Source organism: Mastigoproctus giganteus, chromosome 5 (genome assembly GCF_048544385.1).
Source record: "Mastigoproctus giganteus isolate SK-2022 chromosome 5, ASM4854438v1, whole genome shotgun sequence".
Lineage (NCBI taxonomy): Eukaryota > Metazoa > Arthropoda > Arachnida > Uropygi > Thelyphonidae > Mastigoproctus > Mastigoproctus giganteus.
In genome coordinates, this window is record NC_143579.1 from 24,485,488 (window position 1) to 24,505,350 (window position 19,863).

Sequence of the window (19,863 nt, forward strand, 5' to 3'; positions counted from 1 at the left end):
GGATAACCACGAAGTCCCTGAGGGCCTGCATAGCAATCAGTCTGTGTGATGAAGAGGCTAAGATAGAACATGCAATTAATAATAACTTTCATTCACTCAACATTCACAGAATTTTATTTTTTAGTTTTTTCTTACACTTCCTATTTTCTTTTATATGTTAGATTAGATATCGATCAGTACGTTTCGACAGGTGCCTTTTACGTGGAAAACATTTGATTTACTCCGTCATATCTCTACATATTATGTAGAAAAGCGTGCATGGGGGTTGGCAAGCAAAGTGAGCAGGGGGCGGAGCTGCCTAGTTTAATATTAAATATAAACATTTGGCATTTGAACAAGTTAGTGCCAAGCATCATTTTAGTTCACAGTAAACCACCAAAATAGGTGAAATGGCATCATTTTTGATATACAGTACATGTATCTTATATTGTGAATGCCTTCACGAGTTGCCCTGATATTGCACTACCTCCAATGAGCAACGCTTTGCCAATGGAGAAGACATTACTTATTCTCCGCTGATGGGGTGGTAGTATCTGCCGAGAATCCATTGGCAAAGCGTTGCCTATTCGAGAATCCATTGGCAAAGCATTGCCTATTCGAGAATCCATTGTTGAAGCATTGCTTATTCGAGGTAGTTCAATATCAGGGCAACTCGTTGCGAAGGCATTCACAATATGAGATATAACAGAAACAATGCCATTTCACTAAATGATGCTTGGCAATAACTTGTTCAATTAGTGAATTTTCCATAGTCTGAGGCTTTCAGAACAAAAACCTTTTTAGTATAAACATTTTGATATAATGGAAGTGACATAGCCTGATGTAGCCGAGCGGTCAGGAGCGGGAGTGTAGTAGCATGCGATCTTTGAGTTAACCGGGGTTCAAGCCCATGACTGTTAAATATGATTCACGTTTGTATTGATTGATTTATTGTAAACTCCACTGACATAATGGTCGTGCCAGAATATAAACAAAAACATTAATGTTAATATTGCAATTGTTTTCATCGATATCCATAATTGGATACATAGACAGCATTAAGTTCTGATAGTTGTGAACAGTTCTGAATTACTTAGTGGATTGTTGCTCTGCCTTATTGCAATTGTGACCTTTTAGGATGTGTTGAAACTCCAAATGAGCTCATTCTTCCAACTTGGCAATGAGTTTACCAATAACACAATGTTAAGCAATTAGAAATCATCAGTTTAAAAATGTTTCCCATAAGCAGAGTAAAATATTTATAAATTCTAAAATAGTACTTAAAAATCATCTTTCATCTTAAAAATCATGTGTATCTTTTAATTTTTATTTGTGTAGTTAATATTTCATACTCTTAGGTCACTTTCCCTTCAAAGAAGTTTTCCTGCGTAAGAAGTTCAAAACCTCCAGTCCCTTAAAAAACTTCTTATCCAGGTTCTACTGTATATATAATAATTTTATTCTTTATTTAGAGGTACTAAGTAAATATCAATTACAGATCACAGAAAAATTAAAAAGATACCATACACCTTTTTATAATGAAAGAAGCATATAAATTTTTGAAAAAAAAAAAAAAGTTTTTAAGTAACTTAAACTGAAATTATGTGGCTCCCCTGGAATACAGTTGCGGCACCCCTGCTGAAAATCACTGATCTTGCTTATGGTTTTGTTGAAAGTTCATTCGACTCAAGACAGCCTATGTGTCTTATGTGTAATAGTTCTTTTTCAAATGAGGTTATGAAACCATCGAGACTTTTACATAACTTAAAAAGGAAACATCCTGATAAAGTTGGTAAACATATCTAATATTTTAAAATAGAATTTTGAGCAATGTAACACTGTTACTTCCTTATTAAAGAACACACAAACAAAATTATTGCATCTTATAAAATTGCAGAAATCATTGCAAAAAATGTTAGTGCTCATACAGTTGCTGAGGCTATGATACGACCCACATTAGACTGTAATTTCAACAGTGATAAATCACAATCCTTCCAGTATTTTAAAAGCATTGCCATTGAACAACAATTCAATTTGAAAACGAATCAATGAGATGTCAGTTAACATTGAGAGCAGCTCATTGCCAACTAAAATCGAGAAAATTTTCTAATCAGATTGATGAATCCACAGTTACTGACAATAGGCCCTTCTAATGGCATACATTCATTATTTCGATGATGATTGTAAATTGCAAGAAGAGATTAGTATTAGTAATGGCCGCATGGCGCAAGAAAGCCTATGGCTTATGCTGCACCAGCCAAAAGAAATAAAACTGATAAAAAAATAAATAAATAATAATAATTAATAAAAAAAAAAAGAAAATTAAATCTATCCTCCTATGCGCTTCCCTCACCCGAAGGTACTATCCAGATGACCTTTGAATTTCCCCAAACTGTCAGCCTCTACCACCCATGTAGGCAACTTATTCCAGTAATTTATAACTCGCTGGCTAAAATAAAACTTCCTGCAGTCCAATCTAAACATTTCCCCCCATAACTTGAATTTGTCCCCTAGTTCTAGCATCATTTATAATCTTGAAAATGTCGTCCTCATTCATTTTACTGATGCCCCTCAGAGCCTTAAACACCTCAATCATATCTCCTCTAAGGTGTCTAGTTTCCAAACTCAGCAACCCACATATTCAGTCTTTCTTCATAAGGACGCTCTTTTGCCAATCTCACCAGGTGAGTTACCCGTCTTTGCACCCTTTCAAGGAGCTCGATGTCTTTCTTTAGGTGCGGTCTCCATACTTGAACACAGTATTCCAAGTGTGGTCTATCAAAAGCCTTATATAATGGGATTATCACGTCCCATTATAGTTCGATAGATCATTGATAGGACACCATGGACCTTCCTTGCAACCTGTTTACAACGCTCAGAGAATTTCATGTCTGACCGTATCGTAACACCCAAATCCCTTTCCTCCAGTACTGGGTTTGGTTGAACTCCACCAAGTGGGCTCACATCTGGTGAGTATGGGCTTGGCAAACCCAGGGTCCTGAGCTGGATATCATCATTCTTCTCTTTCTTGGTGATACCTTTCTCTCTCTCTCTCTCTCTCTCACACACACACACACACACAGGGGGGTAACTCGGGAATTTTTTTTTTTTTTTTTTTTTTTTGGCTGGTGCAGCATAAGCCTCAGGCTTCCTTGTACTTATGGCTAATAATAATAATAATAAAAATAAGTGAATAAGTTATTTTGGGATTACTGTTTCCCAGGTATAATACCTTACACTTTGTTGGATTAAAGCATTGCCTCCATTTTTCTGACCATTCCTGAAATCTATCTAGGTCTCTCTGAAGAAGCTCAGCTTGACAGTGATTATTAACTACTCTACCAATTTTAACATCATCTGCAAATTTAGACATCACACCCTCTATCCCTTCATCAATGTCGTTTATGAAAATTAACAACAACGGTGGTCCTAATACTGATCCTTGGGGAACCCCAATTCTTACATCAACCCAATCTGAGGAATAGCCATTTATCACAACCCTATGCCTCCTGCCCTGAAGCCATCCATCTAAGGATTTTCCCAGTGATTCCAACCTGTTCCAGCTTATAAAGCAACCGCTCATGTGGGATTGAGTCAAAAGCTGTGCTGAAATCTACATAAACAATGTCAAAATTATTCCCCAAATGCAGCTCGTGTGTGACCCTTTCAAAATAGCGAACCAGATTTGTTAAACATGATTTTCCCTTTACAAATCCATGCTGAGTATCCTTGAGAATTTCAATTCGAACCAAATGATCCTGAATTCCACCCTTGATCATTGCCTCCATGATTATCCCTACCACTGAATTCAGACTGACAGGTCGATAATTTCCCACTTCACTCTTAGAGCCACCCTTATGTATGGGAGATACACTGGCACTTTCCAATCCAATGGAATCTCCCCAGAGCCTAGTGATGCTTGCATAATTAGCCTCAATGGTTTAATGCACTCACTTGCCTGCCGCCTCCCTTAAGATTATAGGGCATATTCCATCAACTCCGGGAGCCTTCCTGGCCTGTAGGCGCAAAGGTTTTTTTCATTAAATAATCTTGTGAGATTTCAATATCATTAATTACATATTTTTCAACTTCGCTCCCACAATTTCCCATTGCCACAAAAGGTTTTTCATTTGTAAATATCGATGCAAAATAACTGTTGAGTTCATCTGCAACGGCAGCTGGTGTATTTAATACTATCTCCTTTCCCTTACGTAAAGGTCCGATCTGGTTTGTCCTGCTCTTCTTGGCATTTATATATGTGAAGAATTCCTTATCCCCCCTCTTTGCTCTGTTTGCTAGTGATTTCTCATAAACTGCCTTTGCCTGTGGCTCTATTACAGATCATCTTGTAGCTGTTATAGGCTTCAGTACTTTTTATTGCTCTGTAACCTTTCCATGCCACCTTTTTCTGCACATTCAAGTTGCCACGTTCAAGTAATGTGGCAACTTCACTATTCATCCAACTTGGAACCCTCCTCGTGGAGTATTTTTTTAATGGTAAATATGCATTCAAGGCATCTGTGATTAATATTTTAAAAGCATACCACAGTTCAATTGTATTCATTCTCTGTGCGATATCTATCCAGTTAATAGAGGCCACGTAGTACCTTAAGGCATCATAATTTCCTTTTCTGAAATTATACCCCATGCCTTTGCCTTTTACTACTGCTACCTCTCTCTCTCTTCATCAGCCACCGTAGAACTCCGTGATCACTTTCTGCTACTGGTTCCTTTACTGTCAGCCCTGTTATGTCATCTGATTCATGGGTGATGGTGAGGTCTAGAATATTCTTTTCTCTAGTACTTTCCCTGACATGTTGATACAAATAACAGTCATCTAGTTGATGTAAAAATTTTGTTCCCCATGTTGAGTTTCCTTCCCATTTACTCCAATCAATTAGAAGCAAATTGAAATCACCCATAATAAGACATTGACGCTTACTTGCCCATTCCATTTGCATGTAGAGGCTTTCGTTATAATCTTCACAATCACCTGGTCTGTAGATTACTCCTACTCGCATTATACCTTTGTTTCCAACTATCTCACACCATACAGATTCTATACTAGCATGTGAAATGTCTGAATCCGGGAAAGCTGTCGTTGCACTCAGGCTGCTTCTGATAAGAAGCATTACCCCACCACATTCTATCTACCCTATCCTTCCTAAATACATTATACAAGCCGTACTGAAACTCATCATCCCCAATTTCCGGGTGGCACCACGTCTCCGTAAACCCTATTATGTCTGCGTTACTTATTTTAACCAGCAGTTCGAATTCGCTCGTTTTATTGACGTTGTTTTTTTGAGATGTTGTTTGTAAAATCTATAGAAACTGACTGTACTGGAGCATTCATTTTTGCTGCTGTAAAAATATGTGATTAAAAATAAGTACCATTGGGAAATTTGGTATCCTGTGCCACTGATGGTGCTACCTCTGTGGTTGGAAGACAAAGATTTTATATCCCATCTAAAAAAAGTATGTCCCGAAGTTCTTGCAATATACTGCATTGTGCACCAACATCATCTGGTTGCAAAAAGTATTACTCCATTTCATCAATCTCTCAGTATAATTATTAAAACCATCAATAAAATAAAGTCACATAGCAAATATGATTGCCTTTTCAGAAAATGTTTTGTGTTCATAATGAAGAACAGTATGCAAGACTTCTTTTACATACAGAAATCAGATGGCTTTCTAAAGGAAACTGTCTAACAAGTATAAACCTTTTTGATACGATAATTAGTACGTCAGATCCAATTGGATGCACTGCCAGGTCTGCTAGTGAAAAAATTCAAGAGCTCATTGAATTAAAATGTAAGAATGCAAATATAAATTCGAAAAGGGTGAAATGGCTGAGTGTGGGGATCAAACAACTAAACTTCTTTATCCAGCAATGCAGTCTGAAATAGCCAAAGTACTTTTGTTTTCTGTCTTATATGGTTGAGTGGTTTTAGTTCAGTAAATAAAATATTAACAAAGTAAAGAAACAGAAATGATATATGTTGAAGAGGAGACATCAGAATTAAACTTACTAACGAAATTTCAAACGAACAGAGGGGTGAAGTGGAAGTGGTTATTTTTTATTTATTCATTTATTATTTTTATTTTTTATTTTTTTTTGGCTGATGCTGCATAAGCTTGCTTTCTTGCATCAAATGCCTCTACTAATGCTAATGCTAATATCACACCGAACATCGAAACTTTCTAAGAAGCATAGCATAGCTTCATAGCTAAGAAGCATCACGCTCAGGGATCCCATTGAATAAAAAGAGTAAGTATAAAGTATTTTCTTGTTTAAAATTGAATGGGGGATGATTAGGAAAAAAAAAATTGTCTAAAAAAGCCCTTTAGAGGGCAATAATTAAATAAAGGTTCAGAAACACTGGTCTAGAGTTTTCTTGCACAAAGAATTTTTGGAATTATTCTGATATCCTTCTGTCAGAATACCACAGGAGGCATTGAGGAATGTGCTTGGCATTACAGGAGGTGATTTACTAAGATTAAATACAAGCATTAGAGGGAAAGTAGAATACCAACAAGTGAGTATTATCTTTAGCTGAATATGCAATGGAGAAACTAGGTTGTAATTGAGATGAAAGTACAGATGGACAGAATTTGCATCCAATGGCTTTGGCAGGGCACCAGAAAGCTCAACTTCCTCTCAGCCTGTTCAAAATCAAATTTGCATTGCGTAATAATTGTGTTACAACTGTTACAAGCCTTAGTGTAGGCAGAGTGTGAACATGTAGATTTCGATACACACCAACTGCAATATGCTACATTCTAATCTTGAACAGCCTTATCACATGTATTGAAAAACCAGGTCAGGTTAGTTATGATAAAGAATACTATTTTAAGTGGATCAAGGAATAACAGATTTCATTCTACAAGAATAATTTCAATGGCATAATCAGAAAAAACTTTACAAAGAAAGGTTTAATATAGTATTCCATCTAAGAAAAAGAGGAACAGAAGTCACACTTGCCAAGATAGACACAATACAGAATGGCCAGGTAAGACAGATACTGGAGAAATCTCCAAAGAATTATACTTGTAGTAATGACCACTCTTATACCATGTGAATATTCTTGATTTCCATATGTAACATATTTATTTAAATAAACTAAATGCAACAAGGCATAATATTTTAAGATTCTACATCTATATAATATTGGTGTAGATACACCAGACAATTCTTTAAAGAAAAACTACGATCGTAGTGTGAAAGGCACCCACCAATGAAAAGCCAACTAGCTTTGAAATGGTGCCGTCTGGGTGGTGGTGCAAACCGAGAATAAGTGACATTTTCTCTATTAGTGAAGCATTACTTATTCAAGGTAGTGCAATAGATGGTAACTCGTTGTGAAGGATGAGCATATGAGGTACAGATGAAATGATGCCTTTCACACTACGATCGTAGTTTTTCTTTAAGAGTTGTCTATGGTGTATCTACACCGATATTATGTAGATAATAGTAATGTATTTATGTATTCATAGCTGAGGAAGAGACACACACACACAGAGTCGAAAGCTTCTGTGAATATTTTATTTTATTTTATTAAAAGAGCGTAGTGAGCAGGGGCAAAGCCCCCTAGTTATACATTATTTAATTTATAATACAAGTAAGAAGTATCTATATAAATGGAAAGTAAAACATACCAGGTTGAAAAAATTTTACAAAGTTACAATTAAACATATAATTAAGGTTAAACAGAATTATAACATGTAGTCTTACCTGTTTTCAGCCCTTGCTTGTCGAGTGTCTCGATCCCTACTGTACATTCTGGCAAGGGGTGCTGTCAACAGGTATTCATACAAGGATTTCAATCGATTGTCCAATAGTTGGGTGCCATGTAGATTATTCTGAATCTCTTATATCTGAGTGACACCAGATCTCTGAAATCTCAACGTCTGCATTTGATGTCTTGACCAGCACTTTAAATTCATCAAATTCATTTACTATACTCCTAGCATTGGTGTACATGCAAGTATACACATACCTGCTCTTACCCTTAGTTACCCTAACACAACTCATGTATTTATTTGTTTCAAGAATGAGCAGCAGCCTTGAAAGCAATTTCAAGACTGCTGCTCATTCCAACAGAAGTGGTGCAAGAATCACTTTCACCTCTGCCTGTGGCTATTGTTAATGTACGTCTCTGTATTCCCCCAAACAAGCAGTTTTCCAACCCACCTAACAATGCCTCAATAGCATCGGCAAATATTCTTGCACCCTTTCTATTTAAAAGTGTATCCCATCCCTGTAGAAGCAGTTTCTTACTGTTAACAAGCACAGACCACGCTGAGAAAATTCCACCCCATGAGCCTTACACAATCTCTCCAGGGCTGAATTGATTGACAAGGTGCTCATCATATACTCCCTCCTAGTGTCTGGGCAGAATTACAGACATTTTCAAATTTAACCCTAACTTGACTTTTTCTCAACATTGCTCTGTACTTGTAAGTCTTCAGATCTCTACTCTCTTAATGTCATTAGTGCCGATATGTACAAGAATATCACCTTTTGTGCCCTTAAAAAGATATCTGCTCTACATCATCATCAACTTTTGCCCCTGGCAGACATACCCTGGTCCTATTCCACCTTTCCTTTTTGTACAATATATTTCCCATTTCCCTGAAAATAGTTGCTGATAACAACTAGCTCCTTCAGGACCAGCGCAATCTGCCTTGAGGGTTGTCGCTGTGTGTTGCTGATGATCAAGTGCAAGCTGATGTGGGCAGCTGAGAGCTCGATGGGCCCCCAATTTAATTCCTTCAAGGGCATCCATCCACCCTATTCTTCAAACTATCATAAAGACCCATAACAATGCCAAGTTGGCACCTAGTATCCCCACACTCCTTACATCGAGTGCACACAAAGACATCCCCCTCGACAATATCACGTCCCATTCCTGATAGCTCTGCAAACATCAAACAGGCCATACATCTCATAAGGCCGTGAATCGGACAACTGGCTCCCTCAGTTCTCCCCAGGGCCAAGACACCCTTACTAGCTTGAGCCCTTTGCTCTGTGCACACCTCAAGCCCTTTGTCTAAGATATGCAAATGTATTTCCAATTCACACAGGGGATAAAAAGGTGGCAGGAGTAATTACAGTCCCATTAGCTTGTCTGTTCCAGGGAAAATAATGGAGTCACTGGTTTAAGAAGTAATGCAGAACCATCTAGATAGTAATGCAATTATACTGCAGTCATAGCATGGATTTGTTAAGGGGAGATCTTATCTGACCAATTTGATTGGGTTCTAAGATGCAGTGATAAAGGAATGGCATGCAAAAATTAACTTCATCATATACTTGGATTTCAGGAAAGTTTCATACTGTTGCCCATAAAAGACTGGTGTACAAATTGGAGCAGTGTGACATTAGGGGAACATTACTGCTATGGATATAGTGTATAGTGTTAATTGTAATACAGTTCTGGGGATTTTCCCAATTCCAAAGGCCACTCTGTAAAGGCCAGATTTATATAAGTCAGTGAGTGTTCATGTAGTGTTAGAATGGGTTGTGTTGTTCATCCAGCCTTTTAGCCTAGGGGCCTATGTTTTCACACAAAAACCTCTAGTTTACTGTCCAGCAACACGAGGAAGTAGGTCAGGCAGTACTGGCTGAACAAACCCTGTGCTAGCCAAGATACAGACAGGGAGAACGCAGTCAAAAAAAAAAAAAAAAAAAAAAGTGAAATTTAGAAGGGCATAGAGAGGAGATAATGCGAGACAGACGTCGACGACCTTTCTCTGCCAACAGCGCTGTCCACAAGAGTGAAAGAGGGATAGGGCCAGTAGTGAATGTACCCACCTGGTTGAAAAGGGGGACAGAAGAGGGCCCAGGTCAGGATGCCCATCCTGCTCTGGAGGTGGAAAGTGATAGTTGGCAGTGGAGTGACCCACCAGATGAAGGGATGGAGGGTGCCACCCAGAGTGGGAGGAGTAGGAGAATAACCACCACAGATGGTAGGAGTGAAAGATCATAGGGTAAGGGTCCCAATGTTGGAGTTCCCATTGGGACACTATCCCATGCTGGCCAGGGTGAACTGGCCAATGTCTGCATTCCACACCAAGCTGGCTAAGTAGCCACAGCATGGTGTCTGTTTGCCCACCAATCAATCGGGGGGAGGGGACAATTTATTTCACTCATGCTCTCATTCATGATGCATTCATTCTGATTTTATGCTTTTTTCTTACATACTACAGACAGGGAGAATCCAGTCAAGAAAAAAAAAAAAAAAGTGTAATTTAGAAAGGCATAGAGGGGAGATAACAATGCAAGACAGACATTAGTGACCACATTCATCCACAACCTTTCTCTGCCAACAGCGCTGTCCACGAGAGTGAGAGGAGTAGGAGCAGTAGTGAATGTGCCCACCTGGTTGAAAAGGGGGACAGAAGAGAGTCCCAGGTCAGGATGCCCATCCTGCTCTGGGGGTGGAAAGTGATAGTTGGCAGTGGAGGACTATTATATAATTTTTTTTGTTAGATTTTTTTTTTTTCACATCCATCCATCCTCTTTCTCACACCAGAGGGGGGAAATACAATGGTGTGTAGTGTAATTTAAAATAAAATACTTTAACTTAAATAATTAATTTAGATTTAAGAACTAAAATAAGGGTTTGCATTTATAACTTTTATTATTATTTATTATTATGGATATGGATAAAGGGATGGTTGAATGGGAGAACACAGAATGATTCTCAATGGACACTGCTCTTTGCGGACTAATGTTATTAGTGGAGTCCTATGCCCACTGTTGTTTTCAGTATTTATTAATATTCATGAGGGTAAATGGGGGGGGGGAGCAGTGGCCATTATCAATCCACTGCAGGATGAAAGTCTCCTTAACAATTCAGGTTGAGGGAAATGCACCATAATCTGCCACGCTGGTCAAGTGCGGGTTGGCAGATCGACCGTATTTAGCAGTCAGGAGCTTGAACCGCAATCTATTCAAAGGGCACCTACCTACTGCACTCCCACTCCTGACCATTCGGCTACAGAAGCCTTATTGATGAGGATATATCAAGCTTAATGTCTAAGTTTGCAGATGATATAAATTTTGGCAGGGTGGTTAATGACAGTAATTAAGGTATACTTCTGTAGCAAGATCTAGAAAAGTTAGGCAGACAGGCTGAGAAATGGCAATTGATTTTAATAATAACAGATGCAAGGTGCTGCATATGGGTAGCATTACTGCTAATGCATCAACTGTGTGGTACTACACTCTGGGTTTTATAAAATGAAAAGAATCTGGGGTAATTGTGCAGTCTGATAAGAAGTTCTCTGAGCAGTGAAGACAGCATATGGAAATTTTGTCAATGATATATAGGAGTCTCACTAGCAGAGATGAGGTGATTATCCTATTGTATAAGGCAATGGTCAGGCCACATCTTAAGTTATGCATACAGGTGTCTGGAAGCCTCATTTCAGGAAGGATGTAGAGCTGCTGAATGGGTACAGAGAAGGGCAACAAGTTGGTGAGGGAAATGATGGAGGCTCTTATAAGGCTTCAGTTTTGCAAATTTCAGCATCTGGAGATAGGCAGCTCCAAGGTGATCTGATTGAAGTGTTTATGGTTTTGAATGGCTTGAGCAAACTCACTGCTGATGTGATTTTCTCTTGCTCAGACTATGTACATGATGAGACATAACTGAAATTGAGGAAGGATGGTTGCAGAAGAGATGTGCAGAAGTTTGCCTCCAGCCAAAGGGTGGTTGATTGATGGAACAAGCTTCCACCCACTGTTGTGGAAATGGATAATTTGAATAAATTCAAGGAAGAATATGCCAAGCTATTGGAGGTGAGGAGAGGTGAAATGGAATTTTCTTTTTTTTTTGGCAGATGCTATATAAGCTTGCTTTCTTACATCATTTTCTACTATTAATAGTAATACTAATACTAAATTAATTAAAATTCAGGAAAAGGAATTATCAAAAACAATAAATATCAACGACTGATCTGCATGGGTACACCCGAGACAGCACGTTGCAGATGTGGCCAAAGAACAGTGATTATCCGGCTGAATTGTGATAGGCTGATTACTGGGAATGCGTAATTTACCTTATTTTGCATTTCTGATTGTTTGATTGGATGCAAATTCACTTCTGATTTTAGCAGGAAATGTGAAATTATCGTGCTATTGTTTAGTCATTTTTGTGCTGCTCTGCAGCCCTCGGTTATTATGTGCTATTGTTATTCCACGTTCATGGTTTGCAAAAGAATGTATGTAAGATTGTGATTGAATCATGCATGTGTGAATTTGATATCAATTGATATAAATTTGATTGAAATACAAGTGTTTTCAGTGTGGATGTTTGGTGAAGTGTACCAGCCACCATGCAAGGCCTGTTGAGATGAGGATTTTTGTTTTCAAGTTGTTTCTTGATTATTTTTTTTTTTTTTTTTTTTTCCTTTTGCAGTAATTGTATCAGGTTCTCTTTATATTAGCAGGAGTCTGGGGATGGCAGCCCCCAGAACAACAACAAAAAAAAAAAAGCATTTCTGTTCACATACATGAGCAGTTGTCATTGTTAATGGACTTGAAATCATTTAGTAACGTACGGGTGAGAAGAATCCGTAGTTGTATATGGTGCTAATTTTTATTAATTTAAAAAAATAATTGCCATTTTGCCGTTTCTTTTTCTTCATTTCAGCTTAACTGGCCTATCACTGCCTTCTTTCTCACCGAAGTACAGGGTTATACCGGTGTTGTGGAGTATAACCATATTAACATCCACCTGTAGTGCTGCGAATGTAAGATTCCCTGTCTATGGAGAAACACCCTCAAACCAACCACACACAAATAACAGAAATCACACCAAAAGAGCAAAAGTAACTTAAAACTGAGAAAAAGAATAAATGAAATGATGAAAAGGAACCCACATGGACCATCTTGGGTAACATTTGAGGAATTTAAGATGTTCACTAAGGAATTTGGAAACATAAATCTTGGCAGAATTTTCAGGTGGTTACAACTGCACTTTCCTTAAAAATTAAATTCTTCTAGTAATTCATTGTTCGTGTGTTACTGTTTCAAGCCATTTTTTAAAATTACTTAATTCCAAATGCAATCAACCTATTTATGCTAGTGTATGTTCTTCAATTTGTACTAGCTAAGATATATATTGCAGTGCTAAATGAAACAGTGAAAGGAACAAGAGCTGACAATATATAATTGTGCAGTCAGATATGAAGTTCTCTGAGCAGTACAGACAAGCTGCCAGAGCAGGTCATGGAGTTTTGTCAATGATATATAGGAATTTTGCTAGCAGAGACAAGGAGGTGATTATCCCTTTGTATAAGGCAATGGTTAGGCCACACCTTGAATACTGTTTACAGGTCTGGGGGCCTCATTTTATGAATAATGTAGAGTTGCTAGAATGAGTACAGAGAAAGGCAACAAGACTGGTGAGAGGAACAAAGGGGTGCACTTATGAAGAAAGGCTTAAGTTCTGCAAGTTGCAGCATCTGCAGAGTAGGCACCTGCGAGGTGATCTGATTAAGATGAATAAGGGCTTGAATAGTTTGAGCAGGCTCAATGCTAACGGGGATACTTCCGCTTGCTCTGACTAGGAACCTGAGGGGGCATTTTTTTTTTTTTTTCGGCTTCTGTGGCCATAATGCACCTCCCAAAGATTTTGCACCACTCTGATCCAAGCCCGAGGCAGGATTCAAACCTGCGACCTTTGGGTTGCCAGGCAGGTACTTTACCCACCAGGCTAGCCCGGTTGGCCTGAGGGGGCATAGTTTCAAATTGAGGAAAGACGGTTGTAAAATAGATGTGTAGAAGTTTGCCTTTAGCCAACAGGTAGTTGATTGCTGGAACAGACTTCCATCCGTTGTTGTGGAAGTTGATAACTTTAATAAATTTAAGGATAAACTAGACAAACATTTGGAGTGACCGGATGGGTGAAATGGGAAGGGTTTTTTTTTTTTGGCTAATGCTGTATAAGCTTGCTTTCTTGTATCATATGCCTCAACTAATGCTAATGCTAATATTAAAACTTCCACAGCATTAAAGCATAACAGAAAAACTTGGATTATTTTATTGCAAAAAATATTGTTTTCATCCACAATGAGTGTGTGCTTTAAAAACAAAGAAAATGCAATACTTTTGTCAATCAAAAGACTACATGTGGTGAGTATGGACTTGGCACGCCCAGGGTCCAGAGCTGGATATCATTCTTCTCTTTTGGTGATTCCCTTCTACTTTTGACACTCACTCACTCTCTCTCTCTCTCTCTCTCTCAGGGTAACTTGGGAATTTTTTTTTGCTGGTGAAGCATAAGTCTCAGGCTTCCTTGCACCATACAGCTAATAATATAATAAAAAAGACTACCAATTTATCTATAGCCTGAATTACATTGGAGTGTTTTAACAAAGACTAACTTATCAATAGTCAAAATAAAATTAGAATTTAAAAAATTAAATGCCAAATGATGTAAACTCCTAACCGTTATTGTTTCGATATGCTATTCATGATTGTAATCAGTAAGGAGAATCCAATCAATGTTCACTACACATACTTTAAAGATATATGCAAATATTATTTACAATTTTTTGTAAATTGTTTTGTGTATTCTATGGGAAAAAAGGCTTATGCACACTGGTAAAGATATTTATTTAAAAACTAAGTACTGACTAAACAGAGTGCAAATACTCTTTCTGCAAACACCATATCGATAATAGAAGAATGATAGTGGTAATCCTGCCCTTTAGTGTCATGAGTCACGGTCAGCCCGCAAGTCAATCGCCCGCTCCAACCTAGCGTGATTCTTATTCTGACGGGCAGTTCCGACTTGACTGAGCATGTGCAACACTGACTATATACTGGCCACAGAGTAGTAAGATACTTTGTGATATTGGCAGTGTAATACGTATGTGCAGTAGTAATTTTTTTTTTTTTTCGTTTTCAGAAAGAATAAATACGATTTCCTGACTACATAATAATTTGATTATAAAAATAAAAGTAGATAGTTATAAAAACGATAATGGAAATAGATAATTATTATTTTCAGGTAATATATTTTGTATTGCCTGAAAATAATAATATGAATATATTTTGTGATTATTTGTAATAATTTGTGAATTATTACATTTGTGAAAAGGTGAATTAAATAAAAAATACATATAGTACTTAATGCTATAGAGCCAATGATTTTAACTTTCTATCTATATATACCGTATATGTATATATATATATATATATTCACAAATCATATTACTTCTAATAAAAAATCCATTATTCCATTATCGTTTTTATAACTATCTACTTTTATTTTTATTATCAAATTCTTATTTAGTCAGGAAATTATTTTTATTCTTTCTGAAATAACCCCAGGGGCTCACATCTGGTGAGTATGGGCTTGGCACACCCAGGGTCCTGAGCTGGATATCATCATTCTTCTCTTTCTTGGCGATTCCTTTCTACTTCTGACTCTCTCTCTCTCTCTCTCTCTCTGGGAGTAATTCAGAATTTTTTTTTTTTGGCTGGTGCAGCATAAGCCTCAGGCTTCCTTGCACCATATAGCTAATAATAATAATAATAAAAAAAAATAAAAATAAATTACTGTGAGTACGTAGTACATTGCTGGTACTGTATACAGACTGCAGATACAGTGTCGTGCATGTTCCGCGACAATTCTCAGCACATAGACTCGCAGATACAGCGACAACTGGCAGATAGACTGAGTGTCACGCATGTTCAGCAAGTCGGAACTGCCTGTCAGAATATGATTCACGACAGGCTGGAGCTGGCAGTGACTTGCGGGCTGACCGTGACTCACAATACTAAAATGCAGGATTACCTGATAGTAAACTAATAATCATCACATACAATGGTGAATGCAGTTTTGACTCATTGGAAGAAACATTAAATATATATATATACATGAAATTGAAAAGGGACTTGTCCATATTTCTACTCTATTCCTACTTTAAAACCAAAAATAAACAAATACACACCATAATTCTGAAATAAACAAATACACGTCATAATCCCAAAATAAACAAATGTCATCGAGTAAACCTCTTATTGGCCAGTTCCCAAAATACCACTGTATTTTTCAGAAACAGACCAATGAAAGTTTTACTTTGAGATATTTATGCCAGGATTGAAGTAAGTTTGTTTGTTATTTGGTTTTTAGGAGCATTAGCAACTAAGGCCATATTGCTCCGGGATATACGGTGGTCATTCCATGACCTTTCCGCATTTTCCATATTTGGTGGTGACGGGCTCGAACCCCGGTCTAATCAAGAAGCGTGTGCTACGCACTGCTGCTCCTTCCCACCTGGCTATGGAGGCGCCGATTGAAGTAAGAGTGAACAGTATAAGTTTTAATAGTACAATAAGCCAGCGGTTCCCAACCGGTGGTTTGCAAACCACTGGTTTCATGAAGGTGTTCCAGGGGGTTTGCACTAAAGATTCTGTAATCGTGTCTGCTTAGATTTACATAGATATATTTTTGTAAACTACAAAATTGTTTAATATTAATTTATGCGGTTCGGATTAAAATTTATATTTAGTTGTGGTTTGGGTCACGCACACATAGCGAGCATTATAACTAATAATAAACAAAGATATAATAAAGTAAAATAAAATTAAATATAAAATAAAGAACTGCCAACAAAAGAAAACCCACCTCCCACAATTCCTTATATTTAGTTTACTATCTTGCAGTATATCATGTTAAATAAATGTTTTCCATACTATTTTTTTTTTCACTCGAAGACCATTTTTATATATAGGTACTTAATAATAATTTTATATTATTACACAGTATCACTTATAAAAATGTAATACTGGAAATATTTTATAATAAAAATTCAGAACTATTATACAATTTCAGAGAATATAGGCTTAGTGGCTCGCAATACAAATATGTTGAAAGGAGTTCACAAGTCAAAAAACGTTGGGAATTGCTGGTATAAGCTGATATATAGATATATATATATATTGCTGATATTTAATGCCACTCTTATACCAAGTGAAATTAATAATATAGTTTATTAAGCTCATCACCTAAACTACTATACATTATAATACTTGAAACGTTACCTTAATGTATAGCAGTTTAGGCGATTAGCTTAATAAACTTTATTAATTTCATGTGGTATAAGAGAGGTATTAAATATAGTAATCTTAATGGAAAATAACCACTAACGTCGTTCCCTAACTATATTAGATCTAGATATGGATCAACCAGTCCATCTCATAATATTCTATTTCATTATACTATCCAATACTAATTTTATAATTAGTTTGCATTTATGGATTACTGTCATTTGGGCTAATTTCTTTACATTTACATTTTTCTGCCAACAGAAATATTTCTAGAGAAGAGGCCTTGAGTCTTAATGAAATAAATATTGCTTCTATTGATGAAACAATCAAATAAGTAAAATTTATTAAAAATAAATTAAGTACACGGATGTTGATAGATAAAGTAAAATAAATACACTGTATACAAATTAAAACGGAAATTATACACAGCCGATAAATAATAAAAGAAAAACTATTACTACAAAGAGAATAAAAGTGATAAAACATGCATGAAAATAAGTGATAAAATAAGCATGAAGAAGCTTTCAAGGCAATGAGCCTCTTTATCAACTTAAAAAAGGTACATGATCCATCAAAGTGAAATACTCAACCGTCAGACACTCCATGGGAGACTGATGGTTGAGTATTTCACTTTGGATATTTCGTTGTTCCCCTTCCCTCTTTTACTTGTACATAATCCACACCTGTTGTTAAAGCATGCACAAGGCTATACCACTGCATAATACAAGAACTTAAGTTGATAGAGGCCTTGTAAGCTTCTTCACACTTATTTTATCGCTTTTATTCTTTATATTAATAGTTCTTTATTATTTATTGGCTGTATATAACTTCAGTTTTAATTTATACAGTGCATTTATTTTATATTTTATTTCATCTATCAGCATCTGTGTACGCATTTTATTTTTAATAAAGTTTTATTTATCTGACTTATATTGGTAAAATCAATATTTATTTCATTATAGAAATAATTCTTTCTTCAAGCTATATCACCATTTCTTTTCTTCAGTGTCAATACTGTTTGTAATATAAAATAAAACTAAATTACTGATCAGAGCTTTCTAGAAAGCTGAATAATGGCAAAAAAGTTTATTATAAGAATTGCTAGAATATGTCATTTGGACACACTCAAGCTTGGAGTTGGCTTATTTTAACTCATTTTGTTTTCATTTCTAATGCATTTTTGATGATTTGGCACCTTAATTTTTATTATAATTATATCTATCTAATTCACATAGTTTTAATGGGCAACTCCACTGCCTGTTTAAGAAGTGTCAATTAGTTTGTTTTCATAATGCTAATGCTGCAACAGGATGTGTACACTTCAGATTCATACTGCATTCTTTTAGAAGGGTTATGTAGCAATCATGCAGTAACAAGACAGTTTTTTACCCACATTATTAATAAAACTGATGGAAACAAGTGTTTACCTTGAGAAGCATTTGTTTCAACTGAGAAGTAAAAAATTCCGGGTTTAAATAATAAAGTGATCCCCACAGCAATGATAAAATAGCCAGATTTTTTCCATCTGGTTTTGAGAAATAACATAAATGTATCGAATGTTTCTAATACATGCAATATTTTATTTTTAATTATTTTAAATTACCGGTTGCACTGGCACCCTCCATTGCCAAAAAACAAACTCATAACTGCTATAAGAACTGCAGCCTATAAAATTACCAAAGAAACAAAGTAATGAGGAATCTAAAATCAGAGGTTCTCTTGGAACGATACCGCCGCCACCCCCCCCCCCTCAGTATCCACGAAAACCTTCCAGTGGTATGAGGAAAATAAATTAAACGTAACTAAAATGTTATGGTATAAGTTAATTACTTTCAATAAAACACCAAAAGTACAACGTAATTTAATGACTAATTTTTATTCAACATTATTTAAACAAATAATATGAAGACAGGAATGAATGAAATGGAAAGTGATGTAATCATCACAATGGATAAGAATAATGAATAGCATGAAATTATACGAAACTGCCAATTTGGTGTGTGCCTATACCATGACTAAGGTGAAGAATGTCTATCCAGGCAAACTCTGGGTGCTCATGATGAGGGTGATATTCTCGCCTTTCAACAAGACACGGCCAATAGGTTTCCTCTGCTTCGTCTTCAGATATATTTCTTCTGCTTCATCAAGAACAAGATTCATGTATTCATCGAATCCAATGATATGTCCTTCTATTCTAAGATTAACATTTTCGTACAGCCAAACTTGAATTCTTGCACGATTCTGAAGATATCTAAAAATGAGATTAATGGGTTGTACCATTACCTTTTGAACTTTTTGTCCACTTCCTCCTTTGTACGACATGACTGCACTTTATTTTACACAAATACTACTTCACAACACAAAATTGTATACAAAGCACTTCAACAAACACGTTCAACGCACAAAGAAGCGGCAAATTAAAATCCAATATGGCGAAAATAATTCAAGCGCCACCTAAACAAACGACTTATTCAAGTTTGCAATAAATTGTATATTCATCACACCAAATCGTTTATACTTTTACTTAATTAAATTAATAAAATTCCGTTCGGTAGCTCTTGGCCAGCAGTTCCAACAATACATAGAGACCCTGAAAGAGGCCTCTGAGGTCGAGAAAATTCATGTCTAGGAAATAAACTCATACGCCGACCATTAAATAAAATTTTACTGTAACTAAAGTTTTTTACAAATAATATCAAAAATAAAATCAAAAACAAATTATTTACAATAAACTAATGGTTGTATATTACGGAATGCTAAAAACTGTAATAAAAGATCATTTACTATAAAATATGCTAAAATATAAAAAT

General features: G+C 36.3%; 1 protein-coding gene across 1 annotated transcript; it reads right to left on the reverse strand.

Moving 5' to 3' along the window:
• Positions 1 to 18,909: 18,909 nt before the first annotated feature.
• Positions 18,910 to 19,474, reverse strand: LOC150085244 (small nuclear ribonucleoprotein E-like). The gene has a single exon (XM_090373112.1). It carries the CDS (start codon positions 19,373 to 19,375, stop codon positions 19,085 to 19,087), a length of 291 nt encoding a protein of 96 aa, XP_090229238.1. The 5' UTR covers positions 19,376 to 19,474; the 3' UTR covers positions 18,910 to 19,084.
• Positions 19,475 to 19,863: the final 389 nt, after the last annotated feature.